Source organism: Artemia sp. Qi Xiang Cuo, chromosome 16 (genome assembly GCF_049724085.1).
Source record: "Artemia sp. Qi Xiang Cuo chromosome 16, ASM4972408v1, whole genome shotgun sequence".
NCBI lineage: Eukaryota > Metazoa > Arthropoda > Branchiopoda > Anostraca > Artemiidae > Artemia > Artemia sp. Qi Xiang Cuo.
Genome location: NC_142809.1, coordinates 25,531,380 through 25,552,829, shown reverse-complemented (window position 1 = coordinate 25,552,829; position 21,450 = coordinate 25,531,380). Strand labels below are relative to the sequence as shown.

Sequence of the window (21,450 nt, the reverse complement as noted above, 5' to 3'; positions counted from 1 at the left end):
TTGGGCGTCAATTTTCAGTCGGTCGAAAAATCATGTTCAGCAACGCCGACAAAAAGCCGACGTTCATTTTTACAAGAAATAACGCATTTTTTAGGCTTGCAAAAACAATTTTCCAATGGAGGAATACTCTAGAGAACCATGGTAATTATTCATGATAGAAGGCTGTTCGATATTCGATCCATTTAACTGTATGGTAAATTAACCCTATAATTTACAATACTGTTGACTTCTTGCCGAAAAATGTTGACATGGAGAGACTTGTTACATAAGGTGTCTTGTGTAGCTTTAATAGTTAGTCGGCTATTTGACCTATTCTAAGGAAAACATTCTAATAAATTACAGTGGTTCTATTATATTCCTTCTCTTTTTTTTTTTTTTTTTTTTTTTTTTTTTACAAATATCATGGTTTCTCTTCTGACAGGATACCACCAGATGGCTAATTTTTCAGTGTATATATATACAAATCTTTAAATTAGCCAACTGGACAACCAGTATTTTAAGCCTAGGAGTCCATCTGGACATAGGCTATGGAAACATTAAGAAAACAATTCTTACTCCATAATATCCCAGTTAACACATTTTGCAGGGGGAGAGCCTTTATCTTAACTTCTTTCTTTGTTCTTCCAGTTTTTCTAAGAAATTCATGAATTCCTTAGAACCTATATATTCTTAGAATATATAGCCTACCCCACCCCCTAATGTGCAAATATATACCTAGAATTGCATCCTCAATCTAAATATAACATCCATTTGCATCACAAATGAACTTTACTCCCATATTAACCATGTGGTGGATGTCCCTCTTCTGACCCCCCCCCCTCAATATTGTAATTTTTTCTTTATAATTTCTAATAATGAGATATCAGAATAATCAGAAGAAATTTCTAATAAGCAGATTATTATGTTTCCTTCTAGCTTAGGCCTATTCTTATCACTTCCTAAAATTATGTTAAATAGCCAGTAAATATGCAGGTGGCACAGTAATTTCGCTAGGATGAAAGTAAAAAAATTGTTTGATGCCTTTTTTCATGGTCTTTCATAGTACATTAATTGCTTCTGTTACAAATTGCATCTTGAGCCCTTAAAGGGGCCCTAAAGGTATTTCATTTTTGTAACCTCACAAAGAAGTTGTCAACACTAGTTAGGGTACTAAACCAGTTTCCCAACTGTTGAAACAATATTCTGTATTTTAATCAGCACAAAAACCACAAAACAACTGACTCAGATATGATTTATACATCACCTGAAAGCTCTGTCATTGTTTGTTTCATATGCTTTGAAAAGTAGCCTATGCCAAAAGCAGCATTGCTAATATATGAAACTATTTTTATTAAACTCACAACAATTACCTTAATTCGCACTTTGGAGCAAATTAAGGTCCATACTGGATCTGTTGTGCTCCGGGTCAAATGATGGCTAAAAAAAATTTGTCACTGTGTTAGGGCCCAGTGACACCCCATAGGAGAGGTCTGCTGGAGAGATGCAATTTAAGCCCACTCGGTAGCAGTGGCCACGAGGTTGGTATGGCCTGTAAAGACCATTCTCAGTGGTATAGAGCTGACACCGCCGCACAACAGCAACTTTGGATCGAGTATGCAAGATGGTTGGGTATGACAAGCAGCATCAGCCTCCTAGCAAGACACTCATTATGATAAAGTTGGCATCAGTCAGTAGTTGAGTGGGACGGACAGTCCCACTCATATTTCCATGGCTTGTTATTCCATTCCTTGTCAAGTCTGGACTTGAAGGATGCAGCCATAGGTGCAGTTGCTGTTTCAGCTTGAAGGCTATTCCAATCGTTGACAACACACTCAGAGAAGAAGTGTTGCCACGTTCGTGTTTTAACAAAACGTTTTGACAGCATATGTGAGTGTCCTCTTGTATGGTGCTGACTTGAATGTTTGGTAAACAGGGGGTTATCTGGTTGTGTGTTATACTTGTAGGTCAGCATCATATCACCACAACGGTGTCTGAAGACGAGTGTTGGCAGCTGCATGCGTTCCAGTCTCTTGTTGTATGGGAGATCTCATAGGCCAGCTATGCACTTTGTGGCACGTCTCTGAACTCCTTCAATTAGACTGGTATCATTCTTATAAGAAGGGGGGGTGAGACACATACCAAAATCCAAAACCAGTCTAACTATAGCCTTATAGAGCCTTAGAAAGACTGTATGGGAGCGGCTGGTTATAGTGTGTTTGAGGAGACCAAGGCTTGAATTTGCTTTTGAAACTGCTTGTTTCCAGTGGCCATGGAACTTCAGTTGTTCATCTATCAGCACTCCTAGATCTCTTTCTTTGGGACTTGTCTCTAGTACTAAGCTAGCCAGTGAATTGGGATCGGACATGTTGTACTGGTGATGGGGGTTGTTGCTTCCAAAGTGAAGGACACTACACTTCGATGTGTTGAATTCAAGTAGCCAGTCTTGTGCCCACGTTTGGGTACCTGCTGCTGAAAGTTTCAATCTGAGACGGTTGTGTGGTACCTTGTTGAAAGCCTTGGCTAGGTCCAGTAAAATCAGGTCCACAAGGGTTCCTTTCTCCAGGTGATCTGTTATGGTGCTGTATGTCTCAAGGAGATTGGTCTCAACTGATTTTCCTGGCAGAAATCCGTGCTGGTTGGGGGAAAGTATATTATTATTACAGAGATGTGTCAAAATATCAGCATTCACAATCCGCTCAAGGGTTTTTGCCACTGCTGAGGTCAGACTGATGGGTCTGTAGTTTTTGGCTTTAGTGCGGTCACCTTTCTTGAATATTGGGGTGACATGGGTCAGCTTCCAGTCTTTGGGTACCTTTTTTGAGTCAAGCGACAGTTGGAATATATTGCATAGTGGTTGTGCAATTTCTTTGGCAAGCTTTTGGACGACAGGGGGGGAGAGTAGAATAGGTGGCATCGGGTTAGGGATGTCGTATGGTGGGCTATGAGGAAGAGGACCATCTGGTTCATTGGTGAAAACCAACGCAAACTGCCTGTTGAGGAGTTTGGTGATGTCCTTCAAGTTGGTCACTTCCTTGCTATCATCTGTACTGAGTGCTTTTACTGACCGTCTGCTGTGGTCCTTACTTGATACGTACTTCCAGAACTTCTTCAGGTTATTCTTACTATCAGCCATCAGCTAGCTTGGACTCGTACCGTGAGTAAAGTTGTTTAGTTAGGCTTCTTAGTTTGTACACAACATGCCAAACCAGTTTTCTGACCTATACTTTATTCCTGTATTCTTACATGGTAATCAGAAGACCAACATGAGACACACCTGGGATCAGACAAGCTCCTTTAGATTTAAACCTTCATATTATTATATTAAAAACAAATAAAAGATATAAAAAAGTAGACAAAAACATTTAAACCTTCAGATACTTGTATTGCAAACAGACAAAACTATAATATTCCAAAGCAAAAAATGTAAAAAGAAACAGTATATACTTAGAAAACAGAGCTTTCACTCTTTCAAACAGATCTTGCAGTAAACTTTGTTCCTTCTGACTTTAAGAACTCATTTAGCTCCATTGCTGATCTGGTGTAATAGGTTTAAAGATCTTCAGGGATACATTGCCAATGCATATGCCTGTGACACCCATTACAAGTGACCCAAAGTACTCACAACCATTTTGAGCTTCATGGCAATAAATACAACACCAACTATTGCCACTGTCACCAGAACTCATTGCAGACTTATTTTTACCTAAAGAAAAACAGACAATTTAGAGGAAGTATTATATCCTATGTTTGAAAAAAAAGAAGTTTAATTAAATTACAATGCTTAATCTGATATTGGTGATTTTTGGTGAGATTTTTTAACTTTCAGGGGGTGTTTCTTCCCATTTTTGAAAACCAAGCAAAATCTATCAGGCTTGTAGCCTTTAATGGGTAACTCTAAACTTAAAAAAACTTGTATAATTAGAATCACCATAATAAACTGCATTTAAAGTTCTGTTTTTAGTGTTTTGGTTACTATTGAGCTGCATCACTCCTTACTTACAGTTTATTGCCACAAGATGTTTGCAAGGTTCAATTAGGTTTTCCAAATAACTTGAAATTATTTGATGAAGTCCTAGAAAAATGGCAAAGAAACTTTACTAATGTATTTTTTTTAATTGTGAAAGATAACTGAAACCTTAGAAAAATGTTGGAAAGGAGAAAATGGTAAAATTTGAGGCAGAGCCCTATATTATCAGTATCCTGAATAGAACTAGATTAAATAATAATTCCTGTTATTTGTTTTACACACTGTATAGCCAAAATTCAAGAGAAAAGACTCCAAACCAATTTGCAACATGACCATCCATTCAGTTTCTGACCAGTTTTCTGTTTAGATTAGAAAAAATGACCATGTTAGGGAATAGGTTTGCAGTGACCAGTAAAGCAACACTATACCCTGTTGGATTTTTGAAATGATGATTTTTTATTGTTAATAAAACTGACCATTTAAAAACCTCACCTTTCCTCAAAAATAATCAAAGTTTTGTCTAATTATGAATAATTATTATATACCAATTTAAAAAAATTCAAAATCCATGCAAAATTCCTAGACTGGCAAAAGTTAGGCTCTGCTTTTTGCCAATAGATGCATTAAACTCAGCTAGAAGTGCTGTTGTACAGTGCCCATGAGTAAGGAAAGGATGAAAAACTACCATTCTGAAAAGGGCTAAATAGTATTACTGAAAAGCCCGCCTGCTGTTAAATAGAAGGGAAATCAATAAAGTAGAAGTTGTTTCTTAATTTTTTTGGGGGGTGTTGGTTTATTTGTGGGGGGTTGGTAACTGGTTTGGTACCCTAAATTATTGAAAAGTGGTTAACAACATATCACTAGTTTATAAATAAGCTATTCAAGAGTAATATATTCAAAAAATACTTATTTATAACAATTCAAACCTCATGTTTTCCTATTGTTTCAAGTTTTCCAAATGCCATCAACAAAAATAGTGCTGAATTTTGCAATTCAAAACTTTTCTGTTGACAATTCAGGGTAAATATTTCCACATTATGAGCGGAGGTAAAGTTCTAGGTAAATTTGCAGTGGGCCATATAATTTAGCTATGATGAAAGTGAAAACATCATTTGATGCTTTTTTATGTTCTTTCATAATTCATATAAAATACCTTTGGGGCCCCTCTAAGTGGTCAACATGCATTTTGCAACAGAAGCAATTATTGTATTATGAAAGAGCATAAAAAAGGCATCAGATGACATCCTAGCTAAATTATTGTGCCACCTGTAAATTTACCAAATAGCCTAGGTTATAATTTTCATCCAATAAGCCTATTGCAATTAATAAAGGCAAAACTAGGTTTTGTAAATTGAGATCACAGGAATCTACAAGAAAATTTTAGGTTTGGGGGATACACCCCCTTCCCCTGATAGCCCAAGGAATGGGCTGTATCAAAACTAAAAGAAAACAATCTAATTCCTTTGAAAACTCAAATTAAAACATCTTCTCTAAACAGCTGCATCAGTTTTGACTTCACCTGATGGTGAGGTGACCATTGGTGTTCCATAGGATACAGTACTAGGCCCAACTCTATTTCTTATTTACATAAACAATATTATAAAAGAAACAGAAAATGTTATGACTTCTAATGATAATGATCCAAGAGTTTTGGGCCTGTTAACACATTAACTGCCAACTACAAGATAACTTGTAGATTGCATTCTATTCTAGGACACCAACTATAAGTTATCTTGTAGTTTGTTTTACTAGCCGTTTTTGTACAGCTACAGTTGTACTTAGAATAGTATCAGTGATAATATCAATAGATGGCTTCTGGGAAAAGAACAAAATATCAATGCTGGCTTGTATGAACATAAAAATAATTACAAAAAGTATAATTAAAAACAGTTGAACATTCAAGATATAAAATTATTTTTTATTGCTTGTGGAACTTCTTGAAACAATCTTTCACACAAAGGGATGGCTTATCTAAATAAATTGGACAATACTAACATGTTTCTCTAGGGTCTTTTGCTTGTGTGCATACACAGCATGGATTTGTTGCGTGTTGCTTTTTTTTGTAGGTGGTAGACTTTCTAAATAATGGAGCTTTTGCAACCTGATTATCTTTGAAGATGTTTTATTTTCTCCTCTAATGAGGGCAATGATTAACTCTTCTCTGAATTTTATTAATTTTGTTTTTGAAGAAGTTGCTTTTTGAAGAATCTTTGAGCATTGTGTATATATATATCTATAATATAAAGAGTAACCTTTTTAGGCCATCAAATAGTCTTTCTAAGAGAAGAATAGTATAAAAGCATTTGATCTGATTGTTCAATGCCAGTCATCCCATTATTATAATTTTGAATTATATTTGGTTCCATAGAAACTTTTCTGTTACAATTGGTCACCTCTACCATTTCAACAGTGTGCATGTTTGAAATGGAAAGGACATTGCATTTATCTTTCCACTTGCAAACCATAGCAGGACCATTTTGTTGCCAAATGCACTTCCCTTTCTTTAGTTTATGATTGACTACATCTTTGGGGTTTCCTTTTCTGTTATTTTGCAAAGTTCTACACACATAAGTTTCTTGTGCATTTCGAATTTTTGTAAGAGTTACAGAATTATAAAAGTTGTCCATGTATTGTAAACCATGTATTCTTTATTGAGATAATCCTTAAGCAAATTTAAAATGTCAGTAGTGTGCTCTAGATTGAATTCAGTTTCATCAGATCTGCTGCTGTAAATTTTTATTTTCATCACAAGACCATTGGACTCACATAGTTTGTATAATTTGATTCCGTTTGTGTTTTCTATTTTCTCTGTATTGCTAGAAAACCAATCTTCCCTGCCATAGTATCATGGTGTCAATACAACTTTTTTTATGTAGTATATAGATGTCTTGCATAATATTATTGAAATGATTCAGTATTGATTTCACCTTCTATAATCTGTCAGAAGATGGTATTGAGTTATCAACCAAGTGAAAATAGCAAAGTAACAAGTGGAATCAATTTTGACTCATATGTGAGCCCCAAAAATTTACATTATACAACTTCTTTGTGCTCCAGTAATGTTTAATTGATGGAAAAGTGCAAGATCCCATTTGCAACAAAAGTACAATAAAGACTTTCATTTCTGCAACACTTATGTCTTGCCACTGTGATAATCTATTTGATATTGTTATTTCTTTGCATTTTAAAATTTCTTGTGCAGCATATAAATTAGTTTGTTCTACCAGTAATGCAAGAAACTTCTGAAAAAAATATGTCCATCAGTGTTTGAACTGTAAAATTTGATGTGTCCAATTTCAAGGCCATCATGTATGGGGGGAGGGGGATGCCCCCAAATGTTTTTGTTGCCCAGTAAAAGAAGAAGTCAGTAAAATTGTGGTGCTTTGTGCCATGATTTTTCTGATGCTGCTAAAGTTCTTTGTTTGGTTCAAAAAAGACCACAAAAATACTGACATGTCATCTACAGAAATTTTTAACTTGGTCAGTAAATGCAGCAGTTTTACCAACTCCTGTCATGATTTTACAGATGGTGCCACAACTTTGCATTTGATTAAATAGACAACATTAAAGTAGTGACATGACATGTACCAAAATCTAAATCTTGGTTGGTAAATGCAATGGTTTTACTGACTCATGCAGTGATTTTACATATTGTATTTGAAATGGTCATTATGCCAATTTCTGACAAAAACAGTCAGTAAAAATGACCAGTCAGTCAGTAAAATCTCTTGTCCCCCCCCCCATAAACATTTTGGCTAGTAATAACACTGTTCACACCAACATTTTCTTGGAAAACAAAAAGTTCAGGATTTTGTTGAGTGTCTTTCCACAAATTATCATTCACATTTGATGTCATGGCTTGGAAATTATTGTCATTATATTCAGGACCTTTGGTATCAGCTTCCATTTTGGAGGTAAATTCATTTTCACTATCACATGAATTTTGAGTAGGCTCATCTTAATCACTGTCATTCAATTTTTTTTTTTTTTTGCTTGAGAGGGCAAGCATATCTATTTGCTGAATATGAGCAAATAGAGACCAGAGGGAATATGAAAAATTACCTTAATTTGCACTTCAGAGTAAAATAAGGTCCAATGTTGAATCTGTTTGGCTCCAATGTTGAGGTAGCAGTTAAAACATTTTACACAAAATATAAAAGGAACAGGGTTGCGACTGTGTTTATAGCCCAGTGACATGCCTTCTAACTAAGAGTGTGCTAGGATATATGCAACTTAAACCCACTTTGTAATGGTGGCCACAGATAGGTATGATCAAGGGCACCATTCTTCTGTAGTTTAGAGTAGACACCACTGCTCAACATCAATTTCTGATTGAGTATGCAAGTTGGTTGGATGTGACAATCAGCATCCTACCACAACTCTGTATTGCCAATCACTATTTATGAGACACAGATTATGGGCAGCTCCAGTTGTATCTAGAAGGTTTGGCTTCTTATTCTTTGTCAAGTCTCCTTTTGAAAACTTCAGCTGATGTTGAAGACACTGTCTCCTTGCTTAAACAGTTCCAATCATTAATGACCCTTTGGCCAAAGAACTCTTGTTGGATTCTACTGTTAACTCTAGGCTTATGAAGCTTTTTACAATGACCTTGTGTTTGTCTTTTGTTGGATGCAAGTTTGGAGAGGAATGGGGGTTGATGTCCGCTATCATTCATAGTGTATTGATGCAGAGGATTATTGTGACCAAAATGAATGGTGATGTATTTTGTTATGTTGAAAGAGAGAAGCCACCTATCTGCTCATGCCTGAATGTGGTCTAAGTCAGATTGTATTGATGATTTATCAGGTACACCAAATAGCTTTGAGTCATGGGTATAAAGGGCTAAATGGTTGCTGACTTTGGTAATCATATCATTTATATAAAGAAGAAACAATGTGGGTCCCAAAACTGTTCCCTGGGGTTAAAACATTACTGGGCTGGGAGTAGTTACATTTGCTATCTGTTGTGAAGAGCCATACAGTCTCTGCTGAGATCTACCAGCCAAGAAGTACATTAGCCAGTCTACTAATTCATGGTGGATTCCTGCTGCTGTTAACTTAAAACAAAGCCAATGATGTGGGACCTTGTTGAATGCTTTGGCAAGGTCTAAAAGAATGAAATCAACAGGAAGGCCTTTGTCCAGTAACTGGGTAACCTGTTCATAAGTGTCTAGAAGGTTAGTTTCTACAGATTGTCATGGAAGAAAGCTGTGCTGCCTGTTGGAGATGCTTTCATAAGTAACAAGGTGTTGAAGAAGTACATCATTAACAATCCTCTCATGGAAGTTTGCAACAGCAGATGTGAGGCTGATAGGCCCATAATTTTCAGCTTTGGGGCTATCCCCCTTTTTAAAGATAGGTGTGATTTAGGCTAGTTTCCATTGGGAGGGAACATACTTTTGATCAAGTGAATTTTGAAAAATTGTAGATAGTTCAGGGGCAATTTTGCAAGCAGCTTCTTTTAGCAGACGAGGATGAATGTTATGAGGACCAGCACTTTTGTTGATGTCAAGTCTTTTGAGTTGTTTTCCAACCATAAAAGCAGTAAGTGTAATGCAACTCATTTGCTTCTGGATGTTGTACTTTGAGTCGGGAATAGGAAGATTATCGGGTTCATTAACGAATACTGATGCAAATTGGTCATTCAGAAGATCAACTATATTTTGGGTGACAATGACTTCATTTCTGTAACTTGTTGTTAAGCGTTTTATGGGTCTCTGGTTGTGATCTCTGCTGGATACATAGTTCCAGAATTTCTTAGGGTTCGACTTGCTCTGGTTGGCAAGCCTTGTCTCAAAATTATGGCACAGTTGTTTGGTCAGGTTCCTTAATTTATTTTGGGCTTTGACATATTTTTCATATTGGCCTGGCTTATCCTTTTTGCTCCAATGGTGTTTCTTTAAGTTTCTTTGTTGTCTTATGCTAGCTGTCATCTATGGCAAGGTCTTAGCTATGGAGATAAAACTTTCTAAGGCTGTATTGATGTGAGGAGGGGTGTTCAGAGTTTAACCCCCATCCCCAAAAAATTTTGTACAACTTGGTAAAAACACAGCGAAAAACATATAAACAAATGTTTGATGTTTTTATAGTTTTTTTGTAACCCCCCCCCCCCCTCCCCCAAGCAAAAATCCTAATGATTGAGGGACATGTAGGCCTATCATATTGGAATCTGTGAGTTTAGTTTTAACTATCTGAAAAGTAATTTTGGTGGCACTTTCCAAGTTTCATTTTGGTGTTTCTCTTGACACTAGCAGATTCACCTTTAATCTTGATAATTGGTTTTATTGGTTTTTTTTATTCTTTATATCATATTATATTTTTATAGTCCATGGAGGATTGTGGATGATTGTGGAGGTGCCTTCACAATGGGAGTTGTTGGAGGTGGTGTTTTTCAGGCAATCAAAGGATTTAGAAATGCTCCCAGTGTAAGTTTCTATATATCTTTCACAGTGTGATTCTTGAACATAATAGTCTCTTCTTGTTGTAGGGAATGTAATTTTTGCTTTTTTACGTCATATATTAGGCTCAGAAGAGATTGAGAGGGATTGTATTGTATTTTTCCTTTTCTTTGGAAAACTTGTTTCATGGAAAACGTTTTTAAAATAAATTTATGTTTGTTTTGTATAAAAATAGGCTTTTTTGTAGAATATAAATAATGTCTATTTGTCTTTTGGATTTTTTTCTATAAAAAGCCATACTTTGGCATGCTATTTGTGTGTTGGAGAAACTTCTTCACTAATTTTTAATCCTGACACAACTAGTATTATTTAATTTAATTTTATACCTCCTCAAGTTGACCTGAAAATAAAACATAATATGACTCCCCAAAAATTCTGTCTATGGTCTTTGACAACCTGGATACACTTACGCTCTTTTGATTTATTTAAATTGTAATAGCAGAAGTAGTAATAGTAGTAACCCTGAAAGTTTCAATTTCATAGCCCCAGTCGTTCTCAATATATTGCTGAGGCGTCTTATTGACAACCATACACACAATGCCTTTGTATTTAGTTTTAAAACATTATGGGTCAATTATATAATAATTGTGGGGGATGAACATACCCAAATCCCTAGAGACATAGTTACTGGACCATTCTACTATGCTGAACAAAATGGCTGTCTCAAAATGTTGAGGGGTTGTGTTTGGAGAGTGAATGGGCTTGGGAGGAGGGTTGCTTGCCCTCTGATCTCTTTTCACTCTTATAAAGGACTAAAAACCTTTTTGATTTACTTCAAAATCCAGCTAAATATTTCTTGAAAGCTTCACATTAATACTCTTAGCTTGCATAGCAGCAATAGTTGTGGTAGCATTAGTAGCAGTATGTCCATAGCACCTTTGCTTTCTTCAACATCCCATACAACACATGCTCAAAGTTTCATGTTAATACCACCAAACATTCCTGAAGCATTGCTGATATGTCCTCTTGACCACCTGTGGGGTTATAGTGTTTTCTGATTTAGTTCAATACTCAAGCCTTAGCTTTAGTGGCAGTAGTAGTAGTAGTAGAAGTAGTAATAATAGTAGCAGTAGTAGTAGTATGAGTAGACGAAGTAACAATAGGATGCAATTATTTTCTTTTTTTAATTCAACATCCCTCACAACAAGCTTTGTTAGTTTCAACTTCACACACCAAACTGTTCCTAAGATATTGCACTTACATGCTTTTGACAACCTGCATACAGACAGCATGTTGTGATTAAGTTCCCCCCCCCCCCAAAAAAAATGCTTGAAAACTTCAGCTTCATACAAATAGACATAGTTTTATTAGTAATCAGAGTAGTAGTATTGGTATTACTAGTAGTAATATTAATTGGAATAGTGGTAGTACTAGTAGCAGCCAAAGTAGTAGCAGCCATATTGCCTTTTATAACTAGTTGCAATAGAAGTAGTGGTACATGCAGCAATGATAATAGTATTAGTAATAGCATGCACATATTACCTTTTGGTCCGATGATCTTCCTCTTTTAGCATTCTCTGAAAGTTTCAACTTAATACCTAAATCAATTCTTGACATATGCTCTATTGACAATACACATGCACATTTTTTTTTTTTAATAGCTCTTAAAATTTTGATTAGACGTTTTTTGGGGAATCATAGGTTTGTGGGATAGGGGCTGGTTGCCCTCTATTCACTTTTGGCTCTTAAAAAGAACAGTAGAAATTCTTACTTCCAACCAAATGAGTCCCATCCAATCCAAAATTTATATGACCACGTCATTTCATAAAAACCTTATGTGCCCTGGGGCATAACTTACAACCCTTGCCCCTGGGCTCTGGGGGGTTGTGTCCACCCTGAAGGCATTGTTATATGCTATTTGGACTATTGTGAACAAAATGGCTATCTCACCATTTGAGTTGGATATGTTTGGGAAAAGGAGGGTGTCATGGAGGGGGGCAGTTGTCCTTCACCACTTTTGACTCTTTAAGGAGAACTAGAGCTTTAAATTTCTAATCAAATGAGCCTCTTCTAAAATTCACATAACTACACCTTCCATAAAAACTTTATTTGCCACAGGGTGTAACTCACAACCCTTATTGATAGACTTTGGGGGGTTGTGTCAACTCCAAAGGCATTGTTATGTGATCCTTGGACCATTTTTTTTAACAAATGACTATCCCAAAATTTTTATTGGATACATTTGGGGAAATAGGATTGAGGGGGTGATAGTTGCCCTCCAATCACTTAGACTCTTAAAAAGGGTACTAGAAATTTTGGTTTCAAATTGAATGAGCTCCCTCTAAAGTTCATATGACCTCCCTTTCCATAAAAACCCTGTATCCTCCTAGGACATAACTTACAACTTTGGCCCTGAAACCCGGGGGTGGGGGTTGTCATCCTCAAAGACATAATTACTGGGCCTTTTAACTATGCTAGACAAAATGGCTATTTCAAAGTTTTTGATTGGATGTATTTGGAGAAATGATGGACTGCCCCCCCCCCCCCCAATCACTTTTGACTTTTAAAAAGGGCACTAAAACTTGCAATTTCCAATCGAATTAGCTCCTTTTGAAGTTTCTATAACATAGAAACTTCCATAGAAACATAGTTCTAAAACAAACATAGAAACATAGAAGTTTCTATAACATCTCCTTCTGCATGAAGTGCCCTGGTGTAATACCAACAAACAAAAAAAAACGTTGCACCTACATTGCTTTTTACTTAGGCAGTGCTATTGTGCTGCCTATGATACATCTATATAATTATATATAGCAAAGCTGGGTGATCCAGCCAGAGAGATGACATGACTCTAGCATCCCCCATGAGGGAATGACCCTACTTTATGAAAAAAAGTCCATATCAAACAGAGGCCTCAAAGATTCATTTCAATAGAAGGTGGATATAATACACCGGGTCAAAACTAGTCTTTTGGGCATTTGCTATTTCTGCGTTTGGAAGACTCAAAGTGGGTCTATTTCTATGTTTGGAAGACCCTTTCGACAAACTTCCATCCACAAAAAGCTCTTTATCTTTTATATCTTAATCAACAAAAACCATAAAGATGACAGTATTTGTGTCCTAATCCAAACACATTATGTGCTTATTTTGATCTCTAGTATAGTTGATAGTGAGTTTTTTGCCTACATCTGAGCAGCTTATATATTTTGCAAATGGTATTTGATTTTGAACTAATTTGTGTTTTGCAATTTCAGAAGTTGTTGATTATAAATCTGAGAATAGTGTTGCAATTTTAAAAACCACATAATATTTGATGGCGCTAGTTTTTGTAATTCAACCTCAAATCCCGCTTCAACCTATAGGCTAGTATTAATGGTCATTCAATGAAAAAAAAAATCAAATTCTAATCATACTTTAAGGTAAAAAAAACACACACAAAATTTTGCCAATTTATTTAGTTTTACCACGTCCCTTTCAAGGGTATGCTAATTATTTTTAATTGAAGCTTATTAAAAATATTGATGGTTGTTGTTCAATGTATGTATCGAAATTATTTTTATAAAAAGTAAAGGGGAAAAATATTTTAAATGACTATTACTCAAGAGCTAAACATAAAAGGCAGTGATTACTACTTGATGTTGCCAGCCCCCCCCGCCGCCCGCTGGCAAACTAATCAAATGGCTAGTGTTTTTATGCTTCTAGTGTAAAGTAAATTTAAGGATCCTTTTATTGAATATTTCGTTTTGCTGCATTCCAATGATTTTTATGACATACTCAGATTAATTAAATAAGAATTTTGTTCGTTTTCTGACACATTAGGAATTCCAATCTGTTAAAATAGTAAACCAATCTTTGAGGAATTATTTTAACTAAAATTAATCAGAAAGGAATTTGCTTTGGTAGCAAGTGTCATTCTAAATCGATGTTTAAAATGTTTTAAGAACAGAAAAATGATGAAGATCCAAGCCAAGTTCAATCTGAGCTTGATCAGGTTGACACCATTTATTGTTAAAACTGTTTCTCATAGTTCTTGTTGACACAAGCAGACAACCGAAATTGTTTTTTACCATTAAACAACAATCTAAATGTTAATATGTGATTGATATGTTAGATCAAACAAAATTAGGTTCAGTCAAGGTTTAGATAAAAAAAAAAAAGGTTGATCTGTCACATATAAATATTCATCTGTCACATTTGATTTAAGAAATCTGGGGGGGGGGTATTTTCGTGGATTAAAAAAAAATCAAAATAAATAAGTTTTAGCTTTGGATTTGGGTTTGTTGCGGTAGGCCTAAAAGAGGTGTTGTATTTAAGATAAAGCAAAGCACAAAATTAAAGTATAAGAAATACCTTAGATCTGTTAGATATAAGGGCCTTAATTTTCCGATTTTATGCAAAGAGTGGACAGAGGTGATGACTCCGGAGAAGGTTGAAAATGATTCAGATTCCCATATTTCAGCCCAAACCTGGACTGAATATCATTCTTCAAATTTTTCTTGGGTAAACTACTCTGTCCATTCTTACTTTAGTCGGTTTGTTCATAAGTATTTGCCGCTTACAGTCTCACAGTATAACATTATTACTGTGTCTCTATCGTCTATTGAAACTGCAGTTAAAAAATTTAAATCTTCATCTACTGACTGTGATTAAATTTCCGCGCTTCACCTGCAGCCAGATTGCGAACTCTGGATTTCGCACCTTCAGTTGCTTTTTCAAATCTTTTTAAGTTCGTCTCTGGTACCTGATAGCTTTCTGTGCGTTATGGTAACTTCTATTCTCAAAAAAGGAAAATCCCCTCTTAATTGTTTTTTCGTATTGACCCATTACGGTATCTTGCAACCTGAGCAAAGTATTAGAATATATTATTCTTCCGCATCTTACTGCTGGGACTGATTTTGAAGAGAACCAGCTTGTTTTTCAACCTGGTATCGGATTCAATTATGCTCATCGAATAAGCAATCTATTCATCTTTGTCCTCTTGATATTTCTAAAGCTTTGATTCTGTTAACCATATTCAGCTTTTTCGCTCTCTTTTTACTAAAGGGATTAACCTTTCTGTAATTTTCTTGGTGGTTGGGCATTAATATTACTAATAGTCTAAGATCTTTCCGTTCCCGGATGATTTCTGATTCCAGGTTCAAGATTCAGGTTGGTTACTCTAGGATTGTTGGAAACAGAGGGAAATATAATCGTAGAGCCTTATGTAAATTATATTCGTTTTTTTATAATCATTCAGTTCTGTACCTTTCTGGTTTTTACCCTTTATTAAAAAAGAAAGATATCTCTTCTTTGCGTGGCCAGCACTTTCGATTTTGTAAATTCCTTCTTTCTCTCACTCCTTGGTACCGCAATGGGAAGATAATGTCAAGATTCGGATTGAATTATGTTTTCGGGAAAGTTGCCGTGTTGAGCAGAAAGCTGTCAGATATAAATAAGAACCAACTGCCGCCGTTTCACGGTCTTGAGTGTATATTTTTTTCGTAGTTTGTGTTTGTGTGTTTTTTGTTTTTTTTCTTATTCTTTTTTTTTTCTCGAGTGTATATTTTTTTTTTTAGTTTGTCATTTTTTTCTCTTATATATTACTCCGCTATTTACCTTGTTGTCATTGGTGGGTAAAAAATAAATAAATAAGTTTTGTTCAATTTGAGCTTGATCAAGTCTAGGGGCACCAATTGACGAAAATATAATGAGGGGGGGGGGGTGATTTTTTTTCTACCTAAATCTGAACGATTCCTAAAACGCGGGCCTTTTATTATTCCTTGTGTCCTGGTTTATAGTGTTAAATCTATTAATGTTTAAACTCATTTTATTCTGTAACATGTCATTTTATTTCTTTTTCTTTTACCTTAATAGGGGATTCAAAGAAGGCTTCTCGGAAGTTTAGTTACAGTTAAAGACAGAGCTCCTATCGTTGGTGGAAATTTTGCTGTTTGGGGTGGTGTATTTTCCACTTTTGACTGTACATTAGTGTACCTTCGTAAGAAAGAAGATCCGTGGAATTCTATAATCAGTGGAGCAGCTACAGGAGCTGTATTAGCTGCAAGAAGTAAGTTTTTGAAAAATTTTTGAAACAAGCCTCTAGTCACTCTGTACCTAGGCAAGATGGGTGGTTTGAACCACTGTATATAAATTTAGACAATGCAATCATTCACTATCTCAACTATTAGACAAAGCCGGACCAAGATGCAAGTGCTCTGGAGAAAATTTAAACAAGTAGAAACATAAGCGACTTTAAGATTTTTTTATGGGTAGACAAGTCAGATTTCTCTTGAATGCAAAACTTGGCTTCACCTTTGAAAAACTAACTTTTAAAGAATCTAATTTTAAATTAATTTATTCCAATACATATATAAAAATCGGTAACTAGTAGTGTAATATTATTATTCCATGTTTTTGGAAATTACAAGTTGGTTTCAAAGTCTCGAGTTGGTTTCAAAGGCATTTTGAGAAAGTTTCTGCCAAAATATGTGTTCTAAGGTAATATCACAGTAGACAGAATATAGCAGTATGATCATTCTCTATCCCTCCCATTATAAAAACCCGGACAGGGGTGCGAGTGGAAAGAAACAGGCTAAACAAGCTAAGGCAGAAAGAAGTGGGAGGAGCTTTTTGTTCACGATGACCAGAAATGATCTGCGTTAAGCTTACTGGTATATTCAGAAACAGGCTAAACAAGCTAAGGCAGAAAGAAGTGGGAGGAGATTTTTGTTCACGATGACCAGAAATGATCTGCGATAAGCTTACTGTCTATAAACTATGGGTAATATACACTGGACCGCTGATGGCAGATTAAATGGGAGGAGCTGTTTGTACGCGCTGATAATGTAGTAGGCAAAAATTGCTGAGTTTGATTATAATACAGCGGTTTGAACCTATCATAGATTTTCTCACAAAATCTTTCAATCTTGAAGTAATGTTGTAAACCAAAGAAATCTCTATTTTGCCCTACTCTCTTTCTATTTTTTTTTTATCCAAGTCACATGATCACTAAACTGTAAAGTGGGTAAAACTCAGCTTTCTAAATTCATAAAAACCCAATCTCTGATAATTGATTATTCTCTTAACTTATATTAAGAAATAGAACATTAACTTGCTCACTGTACCTGTTTACTTGTCTGTAAATTTAGATGATTTATTTAACGTTTTTTATGATAAAAAATAAGGGGGCTTAGCTTTATTAAGGTCGAACCAATTGGCTAACTAGCCATTCGCTAATTGGATATTAGCCATTGGCTATTACCCCAGCTTTGTCTAAATAGATAAAAAACTGAAAAATAAAGAAAATAAGTAATAGATGCAAAAGTGAAATAAGAACAATCTAAATTCGTATGTGGATATGTCTCAATAGTCAATCCGTCATACAATTTTGAAGTTCTTGATTATAGCTATGAAAGCAGAATATTGATCCAAGCTAATTATGTATCATGGAAATATTAGAAATACACAAAGAATTTTATGAGTAAGCTAGAACAACTTGTTAATCATTGGTATGTTCACCTTTCTTCTAAAGACTATCATTACATATGCAGTGCGATGGATAAGGGGACTGCAGCTCAGACTTGCTACTTGAAAGGTATCCTCTAAAAAGATGGTGAACATTGAGATAGCCAATTGTTTCTGTTTCTACTATGATTAGATACTCGTTTCATTACCTTCTGGTTGATTCATATATACCTATATGATAAGCCATTTAATTTGACCAACTCCTTAAAAAATGAGTTACGATTCGTGTAATTTCTGGCTTCAGAAATGGTCAAATTATCTAAAACTAACTATCAGATTCCAAATAGGACATGTGTTTGCGATTATCTCGTGCGATCCTGAGTTCACAAAGGTCCATCTTTTTCCCGCGAAAAACTGCTGACGGATTAGACAAAAAACGTCAGTCGACCAAATCGGTTTCGCAAGACAGCACCATCTACGGTTTGGCATTTTTGAAGCTCCGTAATTGCGTTTTTTCATAGATCAGATATTTATTCGTTCACTAATCTTGCCTTATTATTACATTATTACACTGACAAAATACCAAGAGATGATAAACGCTAAAAAAAAAAAAGTTGTCGGCGTGAGCGCCAGTTTCAAATCTCTTAAGTTTCTTACTCATTGGATAAAATCGTATTTAAAATGGTGGCCGACGTTTACCCCCCGGCATAAACATTGATCAGTGATCATCATAAAATACTAAATTAACGTAATAATAATACTTCATACTTGGAAATACGTCACTGAAAAAAAAAAACACTTGACACTTGGACAAAATACTGAAATGAAACATTACATTTACTTTATGCTGGGATTTGATTCTCTAGTACTATCTTAATCTCATTCTCCTAACTTGCATTTTTATTTATTGGTCCTCTACCTTCATTCTAATAAAAGAAAACCCTGTTTTGTCTAAAATATCTTTCATTTTTAGTGACCATCATGGGCGCCCATATGGGGGGGGGCTTAGGCCCCCCTGGCTGAATGATGCTGCCTTATTTTTATATTTTTGTTCTGAGATTTCTATTATATAGAATTAAAAGTGCCAATTAGACGAGGTTTGCCCCCCCCCCCCCTAGAATTCAGCTTATGGGCGCCCATGGTGACCATGATCTTTTTTCCCCTGTGAGAGTAAATCTTCATAAGCTGTCTAAGCAACTGTCACTCGGTAATTGGACGACTCTCAACCAAAATTTAATCATTGACACTAGTCTGTAATTTTCTAGTGGTCATATACCTAGAAAGCATGGTTTTCTGACCTCAAACTGTCCAAATACTTTACCATCAGCACCCCCTCCCCCCCCCCTTATGTTCAAAAATATAGCCCAAATTATATATTTCCCATATATTCCGTCAATCGTCTTTGTCTTGTCTCGCGCTAAGCTGAAAAAAACTAACGAAGAAACCGATTTGTTTTTGAGTTTTAAGTAGCATAAACTTGAGTGAGTGGCGCATAATACACAAGAACCAAAATTCCTCCAATCAAAAAGTAATGTCAATACAATTCATGGTTTTAAATTATGCTTGAAACATTCGATGCATGGGTCGAACCGTCACAGCGCAAGAAGGAACAGATCTTGTCTAATCACGCAGTGGTTTTTGGATACAAGCACAGCAGTGCTACAAAAAACACCCCAGTGTTCCTCTCTTCGAAGGCTTCCAACTACAGATACAGTAGGCTGTTACTTAAAATTAGATCGACCTTTTTTTTTATAACCTTTTCATCTCTTTTCGTAGATGGTATACCAGCCATGGCAGGCAATGCTGTAGTTGGTGGTGTTTTACTGGCTTTGATTGAAGGAGCCCAGATTCTCATTTCAAAGATCGGATCGGAACAGTTCAAACCGCAGAGCCCCGTGGACGTGGACTACGTAAATAATTTTGCCAGTAATCTTGCTGAAGGTAGCCAGCAATAACGATGAAATATATTTCTAGGAAAATTTTTGAGCTTTTTGTACTTTGCTTTGGCAAAGTAAAGCCATTGCAAAATTGCGGAAATAAATTATGTACAGTTTCGATAGAAAAGCTTTTTGTTTTAATTACCAAATTTTTGTTTGTGTTCCTTCAAGATATGGTTACAAATAGGTACAACGTTTGAGCGGAAGATTAGGCGTGAACGTATATGCAAATAGGATCATGAAAATGAATCTTGTCTGTTTCTTAGTCAAGATGTAGCAAAATGTAATGCAAGCCTATTGGTTTAGAAATTGGAGGAATTCTTATTAGTGCAACTCTATGCCGAATTAGTTGAACAATTGAAAATTTAATGAGTTTTGATTTTTAAAATGTTTCCCAAGAATTTATCTTTCAGAGATAAGAAAAGAGCGGTATTAAAATCTGGAACAAGCTTAAATAAAACCTTAGGGGTCTACACATTAATTTCTAGGCAATATTCCAATTTTAACAAGGTGCCGCTTACACTTATAGCTTTGAGCCTTAAGGCTCAACTCCACCATTTAGAGAAATTAAACTACGAAATGTGCTTCCCAGGAAAAGATGGTTAAACACATGGTGATGGTGACGATGGCCCAGTTTTTAGTTGGTGAAACACAAATAAAAAGAAAAAATGTGGCAAAGTAATATGTAATTAACACATTTTCGATTTATTTTGTTTCCAGCTGCCACAAAATGGCCTCAATTCAGCCTTCTATTTTGGCCTTAGGACTTTATGTGTAGTTGTTAATTTACTATAGCGTACGCTCTTGTACTGCTATTAAATAAAAAAAGCAAGTTTTTTCCAACTGAAAGTAAGGAGTAACATTAAAACTTAAACGAATAGAAATTATTGCGTATATGAATGGGGTTGCCTCCTCCTCAACACCTCGCTCATTACGCTAAAGTTTTTTAGTGTTTTTGAAAAAAGCTTCATTTGGTTCCAATTAAACGACCCTTGTGTTTCAGGAGTCGTTCTTAAAGAAGTGGGACAAAATTCAAGCTTTAGCGTAATGAGCGAGGTTTTGAGGGGGAGGGAACCCCCTTAATATACGCCATAATTCCTGTTCGTTTTAATGTTGCTCCTTACTTTCAGTTGAAAAACTTACTTAATTTCTGATCGTTTTTTAAATAATGCCAGAGAACTCTAGCCCCACCGCCACGGAGACCCTCCCCACGGATAAATCCTATAGATCAGTGGTTCTCAAACTGGTACGCGTACCCCTCGGGGGTATGCCAACATTTTTAGGGAGTACGTGGTCGGCCAACAAAAAAAATATAACAACCCTTGAACTATAGGACTAGCAATTTTATTTATATTTTAGCTACATATTACTTAGTACCGGTAACTGAGAAGGGATACCTAAAATGTGTTTTGGGTAAAAAAAAAAGCTATACATTGTCTAAGTAAGCTTGAGAACCACTGCTTTATCCGGGTGAAAATGTACATTATCACCCAGGGCGATTACCCTTAACAACTCTACGTGTAAGAATTGAGACCCAAAAGAGAAATATAAAAATAATTTTGTATAGGAATTCTGGCAAATTCCTCCAGTGTATTATTTCTTCTGATAAGTTCACCCCTGGAAACTTCCCCCGTGAAGAAACCCTCAGCAGAAAATTTGTCTTCCCACCTTAAAATGTATGCATGCTTCCTAATAATAAATACTATGCATAAACAATGGGCAATTTT

General features: G+C 35.7%; 1 protein-coding gene across 1 annotated transcript; it reads left to right on the top strand.

Moving 5' to 3' along the window:
* Positions 1–49: 49 nt before the first annotated feature.
* Positions 50–19,850, top strand: Tim17b (Translocase of the inner mitochondrial membrane 17b). The gene is made up of 4 exons (XM_089102647.1): positions 50–141; positions 10,271–10,370; positions 16,197–16,389; positions 19,563–19,850. The coding sequence occupies exons 1-4, from the start codon at positions 116–118 to the stop codon at positions 19,739–19,741; spliced, it is 498 nt and encodes a 165-aa protein (XP_088958773.1). The 5' UTR covers positions 50–115; the 3' UTR covers positions 19,742–19,850.
* Positions 19,851–21,450: the final 1,600 nt, after the last annotated feature.

Bases quoted from the DNA above. Each gene is read 5' to 3' on its own strand.
- Tim17b (XM_089102647.1), top strand. From the start codon at position 116: ATGGAGGAATACTCTAGAGAACCATG. The intron at 142-10,270 runs GTAATTATTCAT...ATATTTTTATAG, and splicing joins GAATACTCTAGAGAACCATG to TCCATGGAGGATTGTGGATG. The intron at 16,390-19,562 runs GTAAGTTTTTGA...CTCTTTTCGTAG, and splicing joins AGCTGTATTAGCTGCAAGAA to ATGGTATACCAGCCATGGCA.